Source organism: Capsaspora owczarzaki, assembly GCF_000151315.2.
Source record: "Capsaspora owczarzaki ATCC 30864 unplaced genomic scaffold supercont2.1, whole genome shotgun sequence".
Classification (NCBI taxonomy): domain Eukaryota; class Filasterea; order Ministeriida; family Capsasporidae; genus Capsaspora; species Capsaspora owczarzaki.
The window spans coordinates 2382801-2398599 of NW_011887292.1; the positions used below are offsets into that span (position 1 = coordinate 2382801).

General features: G+C 56.0%; 7 protein-coding genes across 7 annotated transcripts; 1 reads left to right on the top strand and 6 right to left on the bottom strand.

Moving 5' to 3' along the window:
* Positions 1 to 9: 9 nt before the first annotated feature.
* Positions 10 to 3882, bottom strand: CAOG_00741 (hypothetical protein). The gene is made up of 5 exons (XM_004365555.2): positions 3765 to 3882; positions 3339 to 3432; positions 880 to 3098; positions 575 to 772; positions 10 to 476 (listed from the first exon to the last, which is right to left on the bottom strand). Exons 1-5 carry the CDS (start codon positions 3842 to 3844, stop codon positions 83 to 85), a joined length of 2985 nt encoding a protein of 994 aa, XP_004365612.1. The 5' UTR covers positions 3845 to 3882; the 3' UTR covers positions 10 to 82.
* A 149-nt stretch (positions 3883 to 4031) lies between these two features.
* CAOG_00742 (hypothetical protein) lies at positions 4032 to 6875 on the top strand. The gene is made up of 3 exons (XM_004365556.2): positions 4032 to 6160; positions 6291 to 6407; positions 6490 to 6875. The coding sequence occupies exons 1-3, from the start codon at positions 4051 to 4053 to the stop codon at positions 6774 to 6776; spliced, it is 2514 nt and encodes an 837-aa protein (XP_004365613.2). The 5' UTR covers positions 4032 to 4050; the 3' UTR covers positions 6777 to 6875.
* On the bottom strand, positions 6812 to 8126 carry CAOG_00743 (hypothetical protein). Its single transcript, XM_004365557.2, has 2 exons — positions 8032 to 8126; positions 6812 to 7881 (listed from the first exon to the last, which is right to left on the bottom strand). Exons 1-2 carry the CDS (start codon positions 8098 to 8100, stop codon positions 6892 to 6894), a joined length of 1059 nt encoding a protein of 352 aa, XP_004365614.1. The 5' UTR covers positions 8101 to 8126; the 3' UTR covers positions 6812 to 6891.
* Positions 8127 to 8179: 53 nt separating this feature from the next.
* CAOG_00744 (hypothetical protein) lies at positions 8180 to 11835 on the bottom strand. Its single transcript, XM_004365558.2, has 2 exons — positions 11734 to 11835; positions 8180 to 11260 (listed from the first exon to the last, which is right to left on the bottom strand). Exons 1-2 carry the CDS (start codon positions 11773 to 11775, stop codon positions 8252 to 8254), a joined length of 3051 nt encoding a protein of 1016 aa, XP_004365615.1. The 5' UTR covers positions 11776 to 11835; the 3' UTR covers positions 8180 to 8251.
* A 96-nt stretch (positions 11836 to 11931) lies between these two features.
* CAOG_00745 (hypothetical protein) lies at positions 11932 to 12626 on the bottom strand (the record flags this gene model as incomplete). Its single annotated transcript, XM_004365559.1, has 3 exons — positions 11932 to 11957; positions 12039 to 12092; positions 12260 to 12626. The coding sequence occupies 3 exons, from the start codon at positions 12624 to 12626 to the stop codon at positions 11932 to 11934; spliced, it is 447 nt and encodes a 148-aa protein (XP_004365616.1).
* A 565-nt stretch (positions 12627 to 13191) lies between these two features.
* On the bottom strand, positions 13192 to 13906 carry CAOG_00746 (NUDIX hydrolase; the record flags this gene model as incomplete). The annotated part of the gene is made up of 2 exons (XM_004365560.1): positions 13192 to 13482; positions 13598 to 13906. 2 exons carry the CDS (start codon positions 13904 to 13906, stop codon positions 13192 to 13194), a joined length of 600 nt encoding a protein of 199 aa, XP_004365617.1.
* A 41-nt stretch (positions 13907 to 13947) lies between these two features.
* CAOG_00747 (hypothetical protein) lies at positions 13948 to 15661 on the bottom strand. The gene is made up of 2 exons (XM_004365561.2): positions 15453 to 15661; positions 13948 to 14686 (listed from the first exon to the last, which is right to left on the bottom strand). The coding sequence occupies exons 1-2, from the start codon at positions 15592 to 15594 to the stop codon at positions 14280 to 14282; spliced, it is 549 nt and encodes a 182-aa protein (XP_004365618.1). The 5' UTR covers positions 15595 to 15661; the 3' UTR covers positions 13948 to 14279.
* Positions 15662 to 15799: the final 138 nt, after the last annotated feature.

Genomic DNA, 15799 nt, shown 5'->3' on the forward strand with positions numbered 1-15799 from the left:
ATTGTTAAGGTGACTGAAAAAAACAAACAAACAAAACAAAACAAAAAAAAAAAAACAAACAAAGCCCAAACACAACAAATTATCAGTGCGCAGCCACATTAAAGTCGCTCAACAGCGAGGCAAGAACACCTGATACGTGGTGGTCATTCAAACAGTGACCAACGATGTCGGGAATGCAAGGGGAGAGCGCGGCATGGTTGGCAGGCTCGAGCACGAAATTCTTCAAAACGAGGCCGGCAGCAAACCGCACGCCAGCAGCGATGGGCTCGAGCGGCGCGTTGTCGTGCGCCGCATGCGGTGCTAATTCCAGCGCACTAGCTGCGAGGGAGATGTGCATGTGAACGGCGTTCAACGCTGGTCGCGTGTTGGCACGGGATTCCGCTCCCGCAACGATTGCCGTCACAGAGTGTGCTGGCGGCTCAATGCTCTCGATCGGCAATGGTACAGCATGTCGCTTTACTCCCAGAAAGTACGGTCTGGGGGATTAGAAAACGAGCGAAAGTGAGTTGTCAACGCGAAACATACATTTCCAATTTTTTTTTGCTAGCCACAGCTTGGCACGCTCAGGCCTTACTCAACGTGGCCGGACGGACCAATGGCCAAGGTAACAGTGGCCTTTAGAAGATCGCGAACAGCTTGGGAAAGCTCGAACGAATCCACGAGCGGCTTGTCGTGCCGACGACAATGGTCGGCGTATTCGGCATAGACTTGCTGTGGCGTGACAGTTGGTTCGGAAATGGAAGTCCCACTGAGTCGCAAGTGGGTTTTGATCCTAGACAAACAATAGCAATAGCAATAGGATGATCAGTTTTTTGGTAAGTGCGTTCGTTGCCTTACGGGGTTTTGCCGTCCAATTCGTTGCTTCACACAATCTCTCACCATTTGCTCGCGTATTTCTCGGCTGCCAGACGTCCGTGATTGGAGGAAGAGCTGGCGTGGGTATGCGGCTTGGAGACTTCGTGGGTCATGTCGTGTTCGAAAGAGAGAAGCGTGACAAGGAGTCGCACGGCGCCGGGATGGTATGCCAGGGCCGAGTTAATGGACTGATCTAGTTGCGTGAGTTGGTAGAGAGCTTCGAGGGATGCCAGGACCACTTGGACGTCTGGGACGAGTAAGAGGGTGACGGCGCGTCGCAAAAAGTGATCCGTGCAAATGTTCAAAATAAATTTCGTGTTGGCGCCCGCGCTAGCCGCCGCAAGATTCGCAGTACAGTCCAATGCAAACAAGACGCGGGATCGGTCGCTGGACATGATACTGTCGACAAGATACCGTTTCAGAAACGCGGAAAAGTTGTCGCCGCCAGGGTTTGCTTTGGTTGTTGTTGCACTGTCAGCGACAGATGACAGCTGCGAAACGCGGGCAACAGTCACTAGAATGTCAAAGGCCTGCTGCCTCCACTCTTGGCGCTGCTCAAACAGAATGCAGCGCTCCAGAAAAGGTTGAATTACGGCGGCCGCGTTTCCAAACGCGGTCATATTGAGCGCATCTTGCGCCCAATTGTGCACAATGAGCAACACCTGCGATACCCGCTCCATCTGGGCAAGAGACAGTGCGGGACTGACACTCGAGGCCGTGAGCAGCGGTGGCGACGCATCGTCATCTCGAGCGAGAGCGATGCGTTTTCGTGCACTCTCCTCATCAGCAGGCTCCATGTCCGAGCTGCGCCACCGACGGCTGCCAGAGGTTAATGGAACCGCCCGACAGTCTTGACTTGGCGCAAAGGCTCGGGCAATGTCAGCAAAGCTGCTGGAAATGTCATCTACCGCTGAAGGGACTCTGCGTCGCCGCCGCGTTTCGTGCCGCTTATTCTCTCCATCACCATTGTCACCACCACCGCCAGCAAGAGTAGTGTCGCTGGTCGAAGGGGGTTCGTCTTTGACAGTCCCTGCGGCACGCAGCTTGTCAAGAGCGGCAAGCTTCGTATCGACATACGAGGGCGCTTGTTGCACAAGAAACTCAACCTGCTGGAGCACGAGCTCAATAAGTCCGGGCACTGTCGCTGGACAGATGTCCAGCGTCACGTCACACACGTCATGCGACATGACCACGAGAACGTTGAACGCCCAGTCGATTTCGTTCGGCAGGGTAGATTGCAGCGCCTGCAGCACTCGCATGCGGCATCCACTCTTCTCGAGGTGATGCAGTTGCTCGTAGCCAACCACAGGCGCACTTGTATCGGAGGGAAAGAGCGAAAGAAACTTGAACGAAGGATCGTTTTGGACAAGCTGCTGTTGGGCGTGTTGCTGTTCTTGCGGCGCCAGCTGGGGCAATGACAATCGAGGCTTGGGCTTGTGCAACGAAGAGCCCGACGACGACGACGACGACGAAGTCGACGTCGACGCCTTGGTGCCCGCCACGACCAGCGGGGCGAGGCGGGACGACGGGGTGAACGCGTAGCGATCGAGCGCCTGGAGCGCGTCAAAGCCGGAAATGAACGGGTGGTAGGACTCTGCATTAACGTCTGCAGCAAAGCCTGCCATGCTGGTATCCCCATGCAAGTGCTGTTGAATGTGAGAATTGGGCGTTTGCCGACCGGGGAGCGGCGAGAGTGTCCGGTCTGCCGCATGCGACCCCGTTGCGCTCAACGCGGAAGCGTGGTGGTGGTGGGCCGGCGAAGGCAGCACAAATGCAGCAGACGCGGTGGCAGCGGACGCAGCCGCAGATGCCGAGGTGGGATTGCCAGCACCGGTGCGACTGACGGCGGTCGCCATGGTGGCGCGAGGCTGGAACGCGCGCAACGGGGTGACTGCGTGGCCCACTGCGTCCGGATTGCCCGCCAGCATGAATGGCGGGAGCTTTCGCCAGTCAATGAACGAGATCGGGTCGAGAGGAGTCTCCACCATGTACGCGCCACCGGGCACGGGCGCCATGCGACCAGTGGCGTGCGCCACGGCGACCGAAATGTCGTTCACATCTCGCAGCGGCTTGTTCCAGTCTTGCCATGGAATCGAGTCGATGGGTCGTCCGTAGTAGTTGACGAGCTCGTATTCAATCAGCAGTTTGGCGTAGTACATTTTGAGCACGAACGGCGAGTTGGTGACCGTCCCGGGCAGGTCGATTTCGCGGCCAATCTCTCGCCATAGTTTCAAGCCAGTGACCTGTGATGGACCAGCAGTCAATTTGGGGTGTGGGGGTGGGGTGGAGATGTGAGCTGTGATCAAGATTGACAAAATCTCCCGCCAAAATTTTCTCCCTTCAAGTCCAGCTGCGTTGTCCCCCGCTTCCCCGACTCTCGCCGCCGCTCGGCCCTTGTGCCACATAAGTTGCCATGTGCAACGATCTTGCTCTCTCTCTCTCTTTCTGTTTCTCATGGGTGAGTTCATGGGTTTGAGGCTTACCGATTCAAAGCCACCGTGCGCGGTGACAGCCAAGTAGAGCTTGTACAGATCCAGCTCGTGCCCGCCGGCCTTCGGAACCTTGAGCGGCGGGTTGCTATGGACATTGAGCACACATTCAAAAGGTGAATGGCGGCGGGGAGGGGGGGGGTTGTCGAGCGCAAGCAGTCAGTTCACCAGAAGGCACAGATCTCCAACATGACAGATTCAAAGCGATCATCGCTCTTCAGCTTCTTCCGCCCCCTGACACACACACATCTGATCGAGACAGGAGACCAACACGGCCCATTGCAATAAGGAAGAAAAAAAAGAGCCAAACAACAGGCGGGAGGGCGCGGGTCTGCAACGCAATGCTCCACCAACCAACAAACTCAAGCAACCCAACTTGACTCGTTCCTATTGCAATCCGAGCTGTTTGTCGACTTTTACCTGCGCCGGGATTGAAAGGTGCGAAGGTCCTCGACAAACTCGTCCGAGCCGACAAGCGCAGGGTTTGGAATACGCGACATTGACAGAAAAAAAAACCAAAAACCGAACGAAAACGCAAAGAAAAAAAAAAAAGGACTGACTGACTGACGCTTGCTGAAATCTGAGAAGTCTCAGAAGTCTCAGCTAAATGATCATCTAAAATCATGGGATCAACGTTGATGATTCCAAATCCACCGCAGCTCAAAAGCCTCAGCTCAGTCCCTGTTCTTTTGTTCTTTTGTAGTCAATGGATTTGGCATCGGCGAGCGAGCTGCTCAGCACGAGTCCGCGCGTGTGGATGCATGTGGAGGGCACTGCGCCGCCGCCGTCACCGCCGCTGGACAGAGACCGGTTTCTCACAGCCGTGGCGCTGTACACGGAGCGGCCACAGCTCATCAACAAGCGGTTTAAAGGCGCTGCAGTGCTCGCGACGAGGCCAAACATCTCTCTCGAGGGCGACGCTGCGGCACACGCGCTGGCCGCCCTGTACAATGCCGCCGCAGACTGGTCGACTGTGCAAGCAAAGGATGGCTCGATTCAGGAGACCGAGGCCGAGGCCGAGGCGAGCAACGACAGCCATGATGCGCTCAGTGGCGCACGCGGCGTTGCGATGACTGCTCGGCGAATGATTGTGCCGAGAGCCCGCCATGGGTGGTTTTCAGAGTACGAGCTGCATCCGGTCGAATTTGCCGTCGTTCGTCACGGAGCGCCACTGCCAAGCGTCACGCTGGTGCCGTGGGTCTACAGCGTCGAAAACCCGATGGGCGTCGGCGAATTGCCGCTCGTGTGCTGGCGGTTTGCGCTCGACGTGCAAGGGCAGATTCAACTGTTCGCATCGGTCGCGAATGCTCCAGAGCCAGAGGCCACATCTGTCAAGGTCGTGCATTGGCGGACACCCACCCAGGATCAGTTGGCTCGGCTCGCGGAGGGCTTTGTGTGGAAGGCTGGGCAGTTTCTCGAACGGCTCTACGGACTTTCGATACCCTTGCAGTCGCTGCCCACTGCCACCACCGCAAGAAAAACCAACCCCAGTTCCACAAGTCTCATCGATGACGCGGAAGCCTCTTCTTCATCTCTTGCAGCAACACCGTCTTCAACAGCAGCAGCTGCGCTAGATCGGTTTGCAAGCACGCCCGACTTTACCCCTGCGGCATACGTACCCGCCACCCTAAGCGCGTCCAATCTGCCATTCACAGCAATGATTGACGTTGAGACATTCCTGTCGACGTACGACCGGCTCAAAGCGACGTACGGCTGGCCACTGGCGGCCAGCTGGTCTGAGAAGACGGACGCGTCCAAGTTTGTATTTGAAGACGTCGTGATTGCCTCGTATCTGTTGTGTCTGTGGGAGCTGCCGCAGTTCTGCAATCCTGCGACCAAGCTGCCACAGAAGCAGCGCTTTGTGGATCTCGGTTGCGGCAACGGGTTGCTGGTTTGGATTCTTTCCCGCGAAGGCCACACTGGGTATGGCGTCGATCTCGCGGCTCGCGATATCTGGACGCGGTTTTCAGGCGAAGCACGACTGGAGGTGCGTGCCATCCACCCGAACGTGGACGTCTTCCCAGAAGCCGATTGGCTCATCGGCAATCACTCGGATGAGCTGACCCCGTGGATGCCCTTCATGGCCATGCGGTCGTCTCCTTCCACCAAGTATATTGTCATTCCTTGTTGCACTTTTGACCTGTTCTGTCGGTTTCAAAAGACCAGCTTTGTCAATGATGTGATTAACGAGCGTGTGCAACGGATCACAGCAAGCGAGCAAGATCATCTGCTTCAACCGTTGGGCGTTGCAGCAGCACCGACGACGACGGTGTCAGCTTTGGAGGCAGATGCAGCAGCTGGCGCCTCTTCCGGCGGCAAGGACAGCAGCCTTCGAGGAAAGCGTCGACACGACGGCTCTCCCGCCATCACATCCAGCTCGGCATCCACGTACGTGGAATATCTGCACTACACGCGACAACTCGGACGCGTTTGTGGATTCAATGTGTACACGGATGTGCTCCGCATCCCTTCCACCAAGAAAGTCTGCCACATTGGCGTCCCGACCCTGGAGCTGAGCGAAGCGCTCGCTGCTCCGTCTGCGAGCGTGAGTGCTCGCGTCGATGAGCTACTGGACGCCAATTGGATGAGCTGCGCTTCGTCTGCTGGGCTTAGCGCCGAGGAGATTGACGTCCAACGAGCAAAACGCGTGTTCATTGCGCGATCTGCCACTCAAGAGGTTGTGAATTGCACACAGCTGCCACCTGATTTCCTCCAAGCAGCCGTGCGAGTGGTGCTTGCCGCGCTAACGACAGAGGACAAGCTTGCTTCTGGTCCAGTCTTGACCACTTGGGACGGTCGACCTTGGCGTCGTGGCGGTGAGTTTGAAAACAAATCCCAAAGCGGGCATTGCGAGTGCTTTTTGTGTCACGTCGATGATTTTGGTGTTTACAACAAACGTTCTGTTGCACTCATCATGGGGGGTGTGGTGGGAACAACCCATTTCAGGCTCGATTTCGATGGGCGAGGTCGCACAGCTCTTCTCCAAAGACATGCTGACTCAGATGAAGTCCAATCACGGCGGCCTCAAGACGCTACTCAAGAACCACCATTACATGTTTGAAGGTAGAGTAGCGCGCAGCAACGCATTCTTGGTTGACGCGTGATCAGCTTGAATTGACAATCAACATTGTTTTGCCGTTCACAGCCAATGCAACAGTTGCACTGCGAGATTGGCCAAGCACAAAGCTGGAGGATCTGCTCGAGCGTCGACGAGAAGCCGAGGCCAATTCTCGGAAAAAGCCTCGCATCGAAGCAGCAGTGGTAGTTGCGTCCGAAATTTCCGAGATGGAGACGGAAGCACCAGCACCCCCTCCACAACGTGCGCGGCGCCCATGTTTACTCCACTTGTATCATCCAGATGGATGTCCTCTGGGTGAGCATTGCGGCTATGTGCATGTGGATCGCGAGCAGTACTTGGCCGAGCACCCGTGACTGCGCTTTTCAAAAAAAAAAAAAAACCAAATGTTGTTAAATGAGACCAAGGTGTATTTATGGGGCAAAACTTATTCATCACAAACGCTTCAAATTCATCACAGACGCAACACTTTCATCGTCTTAGCAGAGTTGTCGCAACACCCGATCCAGAGCGAGCAGGCTGTGCTTTTGTCGTGCTGCTGAGCGATGAAAACATGCCTCCATACGTCGCAGGTTTGGCTGCCGGGGCGGCCGCTGCGGCACCACCCGCAGCAGTCAAGGCTGCACCAACTGGTTTCCTTGCTGCGGGGTTTGCGCCGCCAGAGCTGGCAGCGGCAGTGACAGCAGAAGGCGCTCCATGCACGTCAGCAACGCCGCTTTGTCTGCCAGACTTGTTGTGCGTGCTCACTGCATCTTCGTCTGCAGTGCGCTTTTCGCCACGCACAACGGGGTTGGCGGTGGCCGACGCACCCCCATTGCCATTCGCTGCAGTCGTTCCATTCGTTGAGGACAATCCCGCCTTGCCAGCGTTCTTGCGCAAGAGCATGTTTGCGCGCAGCTTTTCCTCCTCTTCCGCGCTCGGGTTGATGGTAACCGTGTCAAACTCGCCAATTGGCGACGAGCAGACCATGCAGACATCCGACGAGACTTCACGCAGCGCCTGCTCTGAAATGACACATCCGCAGCCACGGAAGAAGATAAACTTGTACCTGCCCGTCATCTCGCGGTGTGTGATTGGGCAATAGTAGATGGGGCGACCGTCGGCACCCACTGCGCCATCCGCGGCCAGCGTCGCGGTCGGAGTCGCCGCGAACGGGTTGGACGATGACGCGCTCGGTTCGTTCGCCTTGGTGTCTGCTGCGGTCGTCGTCGTCGTCGTCGTCGTTGTGGCGCTTCCTCCTCCGAGGCGGGTGAGCTTGAGCTCTGTGACGTCGCGCAGGCCGCGGATGTGGCTGGCGACCTTGCCCTGCTCGCCGAACGACGCGCGGTCGAGCAGCAGCTGCAGAATTGCTTCCTTGTTGTACATGCGGCCCAGCGCACACGCAACGATGGGCTCACGCAGCGAGAGCGAGCTCAGTGCGCAGTTGGTCCATCGCAGTGCCAGCTCGACATCGCGCTCCAGCTGTCAAAGCAAAAGCAGAGAGAGTGAGAGAGTGAGAGTCAGGGTGTGGTTGAAGCGTTGGTTCCTCACGACAACACAAGCTCACACAAGCTAACTTGTACATCTCTTTTGCATTACTACATGCAATAAAAGGTAGCTCGAGAAACATACCACTTTATCACGCTTCTTGACAACGACGAGCTCGCGGCGAGTTGGAATACTACCGCCGTCCGCACCCATTGTGTTTTTGTGTGGTTGGAAATTGGTGACTGAACTCTCTCTGCAGCTGCGTGCGCTTACAAAAAGCAGAAACGAATTGCTTTGGATGGTTCAAAATGTATTTGCTTACAAGCTCGCTCAATCAGTTTCAGATGTGCAAACGCAGAGGAAATCACAGGCTGGTCGGTAAGCTTGTTGCGGGACTGAGCAACAAATGCCGCACAGCATCGGCACTCAATACGCTCGCAACATCATCGGGAGTGTTGTGGGAGAGCAACTCCTGGTTGGCGTCGTGAAACTGCCAGTTGTTTGCAAACCCAAGGCCGAGGTTGGGGTGCGCGCCAGCAACGTCGCTCATGAACAGCTCCAGCACGTCGTCGACTTCCAGGAAGCTGGTGGACGCCAACGCAGCAGCATTGGAGTCTTCCGACAGTTGGTGCAACAACGCAGCGGGATCCACTCTATTGGCGACCCGACCGAGCCAATCGGGCGTGACTCCTTCATCAGCAGCCAGATCGTTCGTAAGAGCCGTTGTTACGACATCGGCGACATCCTCGGAAATTGAGAGCGCAGTGGTTGGTGCTGCCATGTTCGACGACGCTGGCGTGGTGGACACACCAGGACGTGCGCCGCGAGCTTGGCCGAACGACTGCAGTCGGACTGCAACGAGGTCGAGCAGTCGGCGATGGTGGAGCTGAATAAGCGAGTATCGGGCACTCAAAAGCTGCAGCGCGTGCTGACAATCCTCGAGTCCCGATATCCAGGACGAAGGAATCGAATCGCTCTCGTCTCCAGTCCAAAAGGTGTCGATGCTTTGCAAGTAGACTCGCGCAGCCAGCGCCACGCTCTCGTGGACTGGGGCAGGGCATTTTGCAAAGCACTTGGCCTGTGTGCACTGTACGATTGCATCTGCGCATCGCACTGCATACGAAAGCAATCTGGCGTCGAGCTCGGGATAGCTGGGTCTTGCCGTCGTTGGAAGGAGGAAGAAGGGCAGGTTGCTGCTGTGGTTGTTTGGTAGGTTTCGTTGTTGGTGTGGCTGGTGGTGTTCGGGATACACGGCGCCGCGACCGTACTCTGAAGCGTGAAGCGACTGGAAGGACGACGCAGGGGAAGAGGCGGTTCCAATCACAGTGTCGAGCGGCTCGTGGCCATCACCGATTGGCGACGAGTACGGCGAAATGGTCGTTCCTTGTGGGTAGTTGTTGGCGGCCGCATCATGAACGTGGAACTGAGAGGGGTTATGCCCGCAACGAAGATACAACAGGTGGAGTTTCATGCCATTCAGAAGCATGTGATAGGTTGTGTTGAGAATCGTGCGCTGCTCGGCTTCGTCCTCGTCGGACGCCGGTAATGAGCCAGTGGAAGAAGTGGGCAAGGATTGCGCGTTTTTCGACTGCGCAGAATCGACATGACGGTGCTTGTCGCTTGTCGCATCGGATGGAGCGAGCCGCATGCCAAACAGTCCGTCGATAATCACTTCGAGACTGTGGGTGACACTAATAGCGGCGTCCGTCACCTCCAGAGCTGGCGCCAGCGGTGCTCCCGACGTGGCCAACGAAGAGGAAAGAGCAGCAGCAGAAGAAGAAAAAGTAGAAGAAGAAGAAGAAGAAGTAGAAGAAGATGTCGACAGCGAAGATGGTGCCAGGGAATGGCCATCCGACGCCGTCAGGTGCGACGACAGGGGGAAGGGCGAAGAGTCGAGCACGCGTTTGACCGAGTCGAGATCCATGGCGGGCCCGGCTGCTGTGGTCGCGGCCTGTTTGGGATGGACTGGATTTTGCAAAGTGAGTGCCACGAGGTGGGGAGAGACCCAGTGATGCGTGGTGTCGGACGCATGCGCCGCTGCAGCCTCCGCGCTCGCAGCGTACCAAGCAAAGTTGTCTCGCATCTTGTCGACCTGCTCAAAGACGTTTTCTGCAACCACCATTGCCACGCAGTGGTAGATTTTCGAAAACTTTGACTGCTCGACGACGGGAGGCGAAGATGAGGCAGCTGCTGGTGCTGCGGGATTGTCGCTCGCGGTTCTTGGGCAGGTCAGCGCGGTGCTCGTGTCGATTGGCGAGTGCTGCAAGTGGCTACTGGCGTGTTTCAGATAGGCGCGGGCCATGGCGATTTCTCCCTCGCCAAACAGGTAGTAGGCTGTGATGATGAGTGCAGCGGCAAGATCTCGCGACTGGTGCAGGCGCCCAAACATGCTTGAGATGGCCACGTCGAGCGCTTTCAGCTGTTTCAATGCCGCTTCCTTGCGACCAATGCGCTGCAAGCAGAGCAGGTGAATGGCTCGCAGGAGAGCGACCGCCTCTCGCGAAAACCGCCCGCGGTGCGGGACCAATGGATGGAGCGGGTTGTCGTCATTGCCATCGTCCTCCTGAATATCATCGCAACTCTGCTCGATGATGAGCTGCATCACATGGCGCGGCATCAGAGGAGTCCCGAGGGCCACACAGTTGTAGTAGACGTCTGCAATGTCCGAAAAGTACATGCGCGCAAACGACCGCTCCAGTTCGTGCATGATGGGCGCCACGGCCACCGTAGCTCGCAGGTGCTGCGAAGCAGGCTCAACTAGATCTTGGGAATCCGAGTCATGAGCCTGCTGAAGAAGATTGCTGTTCTGATCGAGGAGGGAATATGGCTGGACGGAAAGCGGCGAAGGAGAAGCAAACTCGACGGACGGACGAAGGAGCAAGGCCGGTTGGGCCGTGGATGCGAGCTGTTGGGTGCCATCCACTACGCCTGGTGGTGCTTTCAACAGGGTTTGCTGCATGAGCAGGATTTGGTCTTGGAGTTGGCGGATTTGCGAAACGAGGTGATGCGTCGACACGAGTGGACTAGAAGGCGGACTGGGTGCATCTGCTGCCGCTGCTGCTGCGACCACACTCGTTTGCACATGACCGCGATGTGCCGTGGCCACTGCAGCTGTGGCGACAGGCAGCGGCAGGCTCGAGCCGAGCGGGCGGCGCTTCTCAATCCCGCCGCCGTGATGACGGGCGCCATTGTGGCCAAAGTCGACCACAGCCCCGCCTGTCGCCGCAGCAGCACCGTCAAAGGACAGCTCAGAGTCAGTCTGTTTCTTTGGTCCGCGCTTGTTGCCCGGCACGAACTGGCAGCGGTCGCTCCACCCTTTGAGCTGGCATGGAGTGCAGACGGGTTTGACGCCGTCGCAGCGTCGGTGCCGTGTCTGTCAAAGCACAAAGCACAAGAGACAGGAGAAGGGGCGGGAGGGAGATGAGCAAGATTTGCGCCATATGCACGCACATTCGAGTGTCATGAGCAAAGATCGGTTTGGCCAAGAGCGAGCGAGCGAGAGGGAGAGAGAGAGGAGCGGTGTTGAGGAAATCTCCGTGATTTTGCTCACTCACTTTGGACGCTTGTTCGTTGCGCTGTTCGCACGCTTTATACTGCGTCTCAAAACCCACTCAAAAAACCCCCCATTCAAAAAACACCCAAGCCGAAAACAGGGAGAGGGGGGGGGGAGGCGCTTGGGACGTATGGAAGTACATCTTGCGCGTGGGACCGCGCCGCGACTTCCAACTATGGAGCAGCTCCTCAAAAAGGGGCGTCTCACTAGCGCCAACCCCACACACATGGAGCAGCCCTCGACAAGTCGGGGGAAATGGGTGGGAAGTGCAGGAGGAAGAAGCTGTTGCGCACCTGGCAAGCGCTGCAGGCGTTCGAGATGAGCTTTGGAGGCATCGGCGAAACACACACACACACAAAAAAAAAAAAAAAAAAAAAAAAAAAAAGCAAAAACGACTGCAATCTTGATTGGGGCTTTGGACTGATTTTATTGAGAAACTGAGAGTTGGAGCATTGGCTGTGACAATGGCTGGCACCATGGGAGGACACGAATTACGCATTGTTCGAGTTGAAAATGTCTATCGCGTCAGAGCACAGACAAGGCAGCAATGAGCACATCAACGCGTTTTGCCATGCCTCCTCAGACCGAGACTACTCACCGGTGTACAGATACATGTGGCCCGTGACATTGCGCCAGATGACGACATACTTGCCTGTGTGCGTGTGTGTATGTGTGGGGTGTTTTTGGAGAAGGGAAGCAGGATGAGAAGAAAGAAACAAACAACAAACAAACCAACAAACAAACTCTTCTTCTCCCACACGAACGCGCACCGCATTTTCATCCCCAGTCCAAAACAGTTTGGCAATCCAACACACATACCAACATCAAGGACAGAGCCGGTCGACGAGTAGAATGTGTAGTTCGAACGCTCGTACGCCAGCGCATCGCCGTGAAGGTAGCCAACCTCGACAATGTCAAACACGGCCTGGGCAACGCCTGACGCGTGAGCGCCAGCAAAAAAGTTGCCGATATTTGCCTGACCCTCGATCGTGGGTGCGCCTGGGGGAAGCAAATGTGCATCCGGAGTGTACAGCTGTCCGATTGCGGCACCGTTGCCTTGCGCAAACAGGGACATGAAAATCTTGTTGGCTGCAGCAATCGCATTGTACAGCACAGGGTCGTTGGCGGCGAAGGTCGTTGTCGCGCATGCCAGAAGAAGGGCAGTGAGGAGGATGGCTTGGCGCATTTCTTTGTGCGGTTTTCTAAAAGTAGGGGGGTTGCGGCGGAGAAACTGACGACGAAAACAAAACAAAAAGGGGCAGTGGTTAGCACAGACACCAGGCATTGCATGATGAAACCACAAGTCCTCAAATCAAGTTGGGCAGACGATGCGAGGCGAGGAGGAGTTTGCGCAGAACTGAACCAAAAACTCTCGCTACGGTGATTTCAATACAGGACACCGGGCCACAATACGGCGCACAGCAAGAGTTCGTGTCGAAAAATGTTCATCCGACAACATACATCCGCACGTCAAACAATTCGCATGCGAAATTCGTGCCCGTTTTGGAACATGCGGAGAAACTCAAAGTTTTCCCGCCTTTTCCTACAGTCCCGTTGCTCACACCCAGAGCTGACCCTTCCATGTTGGTAACTTCAAAGGATTTGTCTGACTCTCTCTTGTAGGTGGACCGGCTGGCGGACGTCGTTGATTTGAGGGGGGGGGGGCGAGAGAGCAACGACGATTTGCCGCTTTCTTACATGTGAAGAAGAACGGTCAGAAAAAAACGAGGACTGAGTGGAGCGGCTCAAACTCAATTCGACTTGGCCTCCAATTGCGCAATGTAACGCTTGACGGCGGACATCGAGTCTGGCGTGAACGGCTCACCGGCGCTGCTGCGCGCGACCATGTCGCCCAACGTGAGCGTCTCAACGCTGAGGACTTCTTCGGGCTGCAGCACCAGGTCTGCCAGTCGGCCAGTGTAGTCGCACAGGAATGCACCGCCCCACACTTTGGTCACGCTGTCTTCGTGGAGGAAGTGGAAGAGCGGGGTCAGCGAGGCGGCGCTGATGCCGAGTTCCTCTTCCAGCTCGCGCCGAGCACTCTGTCATCAGCATCATCATCATCATCATCGTCATCATCATTGGCACAACACAAAAGTCAGCAAGCGAGCTCACGTGTTACTTTGAGCAGCAATCCGTAAGTGCTCTGTTCTTTACCGGCTCGTACTCTTCGCCGTCCTGCATCACGCCGCCAGTGCACGCGTCCAGATACCCTGGGCAGTAGTCCTTGATCAAGGCACGCTTCTGCACCACAAACAGCTCATCTTGCCAGCTGGCTGGGACGGGTTTCCCGGCCTCGCGATGCCGCACGAAAATGAAGGTTGCGCGGTGTCGGAGATTGTCCTTCCGCACACGCCAGCGCGGCACGACGTCGACGACATTGTCCTGCTCGTCCACAATCGCAACAGGCTCCGATTTGCTCAACCCTTGCGAGGGATCGGCCACCCGTTGGTACGCGGTCGACATTTTGAGTACTCTGGGAAAAATGAGTGCACCAAGATTGGAAAAAGGATCAAATTGATATAATGAGGGGGTGAAGAATGCCGCACAATGTTGGGTTGCAACCCAACATTGGCAGCGCGTTAACAAGAAGACACGGCACACACAAAAATCACGGAAACAAACAAAACAACAACAACAAACAAACAAACAAAAAATCAACAAATGGCATCTACCACCACGAGCTGGCTCCTCATACCAGAGATGGAGCAGCAGCGCGTCCTTGCGACAACCAAACAGCGAGATCGCGGTGTAGAAAGAAGGGGGGGGGGCGAAGAAAGAATAGAGATACAGCGGGCGTTAACGGAATTTTTTGGCATTGCTTTGCGTGCGTGCGTGCTTAGGCAGACGAGATCGTGGCCTCTTGTTGCTCGAGACTCAAGGACTCGCAAACAAACTCGATGGCTTCCTTGCCCTTGGCGGCAGTGGATCGGAAGCGGTCGAGCATGGCGCCCTCGATGCGGGAGCGGAGTGTTGCGAGCGAGCCAAACGCGTGAATGCGCGCCTCCTGGGTGAAGACGGTGCGAGAGGCGTCGTTGCGGTCTTGTGCGTACTGGCACATCTCCTCGACAGTGAACAGATCGCTCCAGCTGAGGTTTTTCGTGCGCAGAGTCATCGTTTGCGTGGTCGGGTCGACCTCGGACGTCTCGTGGACATGGCAGTGGGCTGCGGTGAAGCCCATAACGCGGGACAGCCATCCAGGCAATCCCGATTCCATCGTGACGAGTCGGTGTGTGATGAGTTTTCCTAGCAAAGGGCAAGGGGGGGTTGAACGTGAACGTGAGTTGAATGTTCGCACTTGGATGATGATGTGTCGGGCAAAACAACCCAAACTGAATACAACAGAAGAAGAAAAGCGATCGCTGATCAGGGTGGTGCTGAGGATTGGCTTGTGTGCAAGTGAGGGGGTGGTGGTGGTGATGGTTTGGATGGAGGTAGGACCCAGCGAGCGTGAGTGGAGTGAAGTGATCGTGGGGAGGAAGAGGCTGCAGTCTCGGGCGTGACTCTCGACCCCACACTCGCACAGCACAGCGCGTCTTGTCAATGCAGGGAAGACACACTCTTGTTGCTTGCCAAGGAGTGCCACCAAGTATGCTTGCATGGTGTGCACACGACACAGAGGAAGGAAGAGAAAGGGACAAAAAGCCAAGACACGTTTTTTTTTTTTTTTTTTTTTTTTTTTTTTCCGCGCGATCTCGGCGTTTTCCCCCCATCCGTCTCCAAACGCTCTTTCCCGCCCAAGCGAGGACGGCCTCGGCTTCTGCTCTTCCCAAAGCAAGCACGACGGCATCGTGACAATGAAACGCTCCCCACGGTCAGACGCGATCTTCCCTTCGACGGACACGCGAACCGCGACAAGGAAACCGCGCGAAAAAGCGGAAAACAGTTCCATGAGCTTCGTTTTTTTTGTCTTTGAATTGGCATTGGCGCCATTTTTTTTTTTTTTTTTTTTCTGTCTTGACCACCCTTCGTCATTGAATAGCGGCAAGCGGGGGGCAAACGGGAGACTCACCGGAGGCAGGGTCCACGTAGCGGTTGACGACGTCGACAGAGACGACGTGTGGGGAGAAGGGGTTTGGGTACTTGCGGAAGGAGGCGAGCGTGAGCTTGTCCCACGAGTGGCCGAAAATGTGCGTGGCTTCAAACAGCTTCATTGATGCTGGGATTGTGAGTTAGTTTTGGGGAGAAGTTAAGAAATTGAAGGACTGACCCCCATTAATGAGTGTCTGAGCGATCAAGGAACAAAAGGGCAAACTAAAAAAGGTGAGATTGAAAAAAGAAAATGAGATAGAGTAGGATGGACAGGAAGGAAAACCAGCAGAGGTGCAAAAGACCGTTCGCCATCACCACCACCATCAT

What these genes read in the sequence shown, in the direction of transcription:
- CAOG_00744 (XM_004365558.2), bottom strand. Translation starts at nt 11,775, where the DNA reads ATGCCTCCAAAGCTCATCTCGAACGCCTGCAGCGCTTGCCAG. An exon ending in ACGCCTGCAGCGCTTGCCAG is followed by an intron (nt 11,261 to 11,733) that starts GTGCGCAACAGC and finishes GTGCTTTGACAG; the next exon opens with ACACGGCACCGACGCTGCGA.
- CAOG_00747 (XM_004365561.2), bottom strand. Translation starts at nt 15,594, where the DNA reads ATGAAGCTGTTTGAAGCCACGCACATTTTCGGCCACTCGTGGGACAAG. An exon ending in CTACGTGGACCCTGCCTCCG is followed by an intron (nt 14,687 to 15,452) that starts GTGAGTCTCCCG and finishes GCCCTTTGCTAG; the next exon opens with GAAAACTCATCACACACCGA.
- CAOG_00743 (XM_004365557.2), bottom strand. Translation starts at nt 8,100, where the DNA reads ATGGGTGCGGACGGCGGTAGTATTCCAACTCGCCGCGAGCTCGTCGTT. An exon ending in TCAAGAAGCGTGATAAAGTG is followed by an intron (nt 7,882 to 8,031) that starts GTATGTTTCTCG and finishes TTGCTTTGACAG; the next exon opens with CTGGAGCGCGATGTCGAGCT.
- CAOG_00741 (XM_004365555.2), bottom strand. Translation starts at nt 3,844, where the DNA reads ATGTCGCGTATTCCAAACCCTGCGCTTGTCGGCTCGGACGAGTTTGTC. An exon ending in ACCTTTCAATCCCGGCGCAG is followed by an intron (nt 3,433 to 3,764) that starts GTAAAAGTCGAC and finishes CAATGTCCATAG; the next exon opens with CAACCCGCCGCTCAAGGTTC. An exon ending in CGCACGGTGGCTTTGAATCG is followed by an intron (nt 3,099 to 3,338) that starts GTAAGCCTCAAA and finishes GGTCCATCACAG; the next exon opens with GTCACTGGCTTGAAACTATG.
- CAOG_00742 (XM_004365556.2), top strand. Translation starts at nt 4,051, where the DNA reads ATGGATTTGGCATCGGCGAGCGAGCTGCTCAGCACGAGTCCGCGCGTG. An exon ending in TCGACCTTGGCGTCGTGGCG is followed by an intron (nt 6,161 to 6,290) that starts GTGAGTTTGAAA and finishes AACCCATTTCAG; the next exon opens with GCTCGATTTCGATGGGCGAG. An exon ending in CCACCATTACATGTTTGAAG is followed by an intron (nt 6,408 to 6,489) that starts GTAGAGTAGCGC and finishes TGCCGTTCACAG; the next exon opens with CCAATGCAACAGTTGCACTG.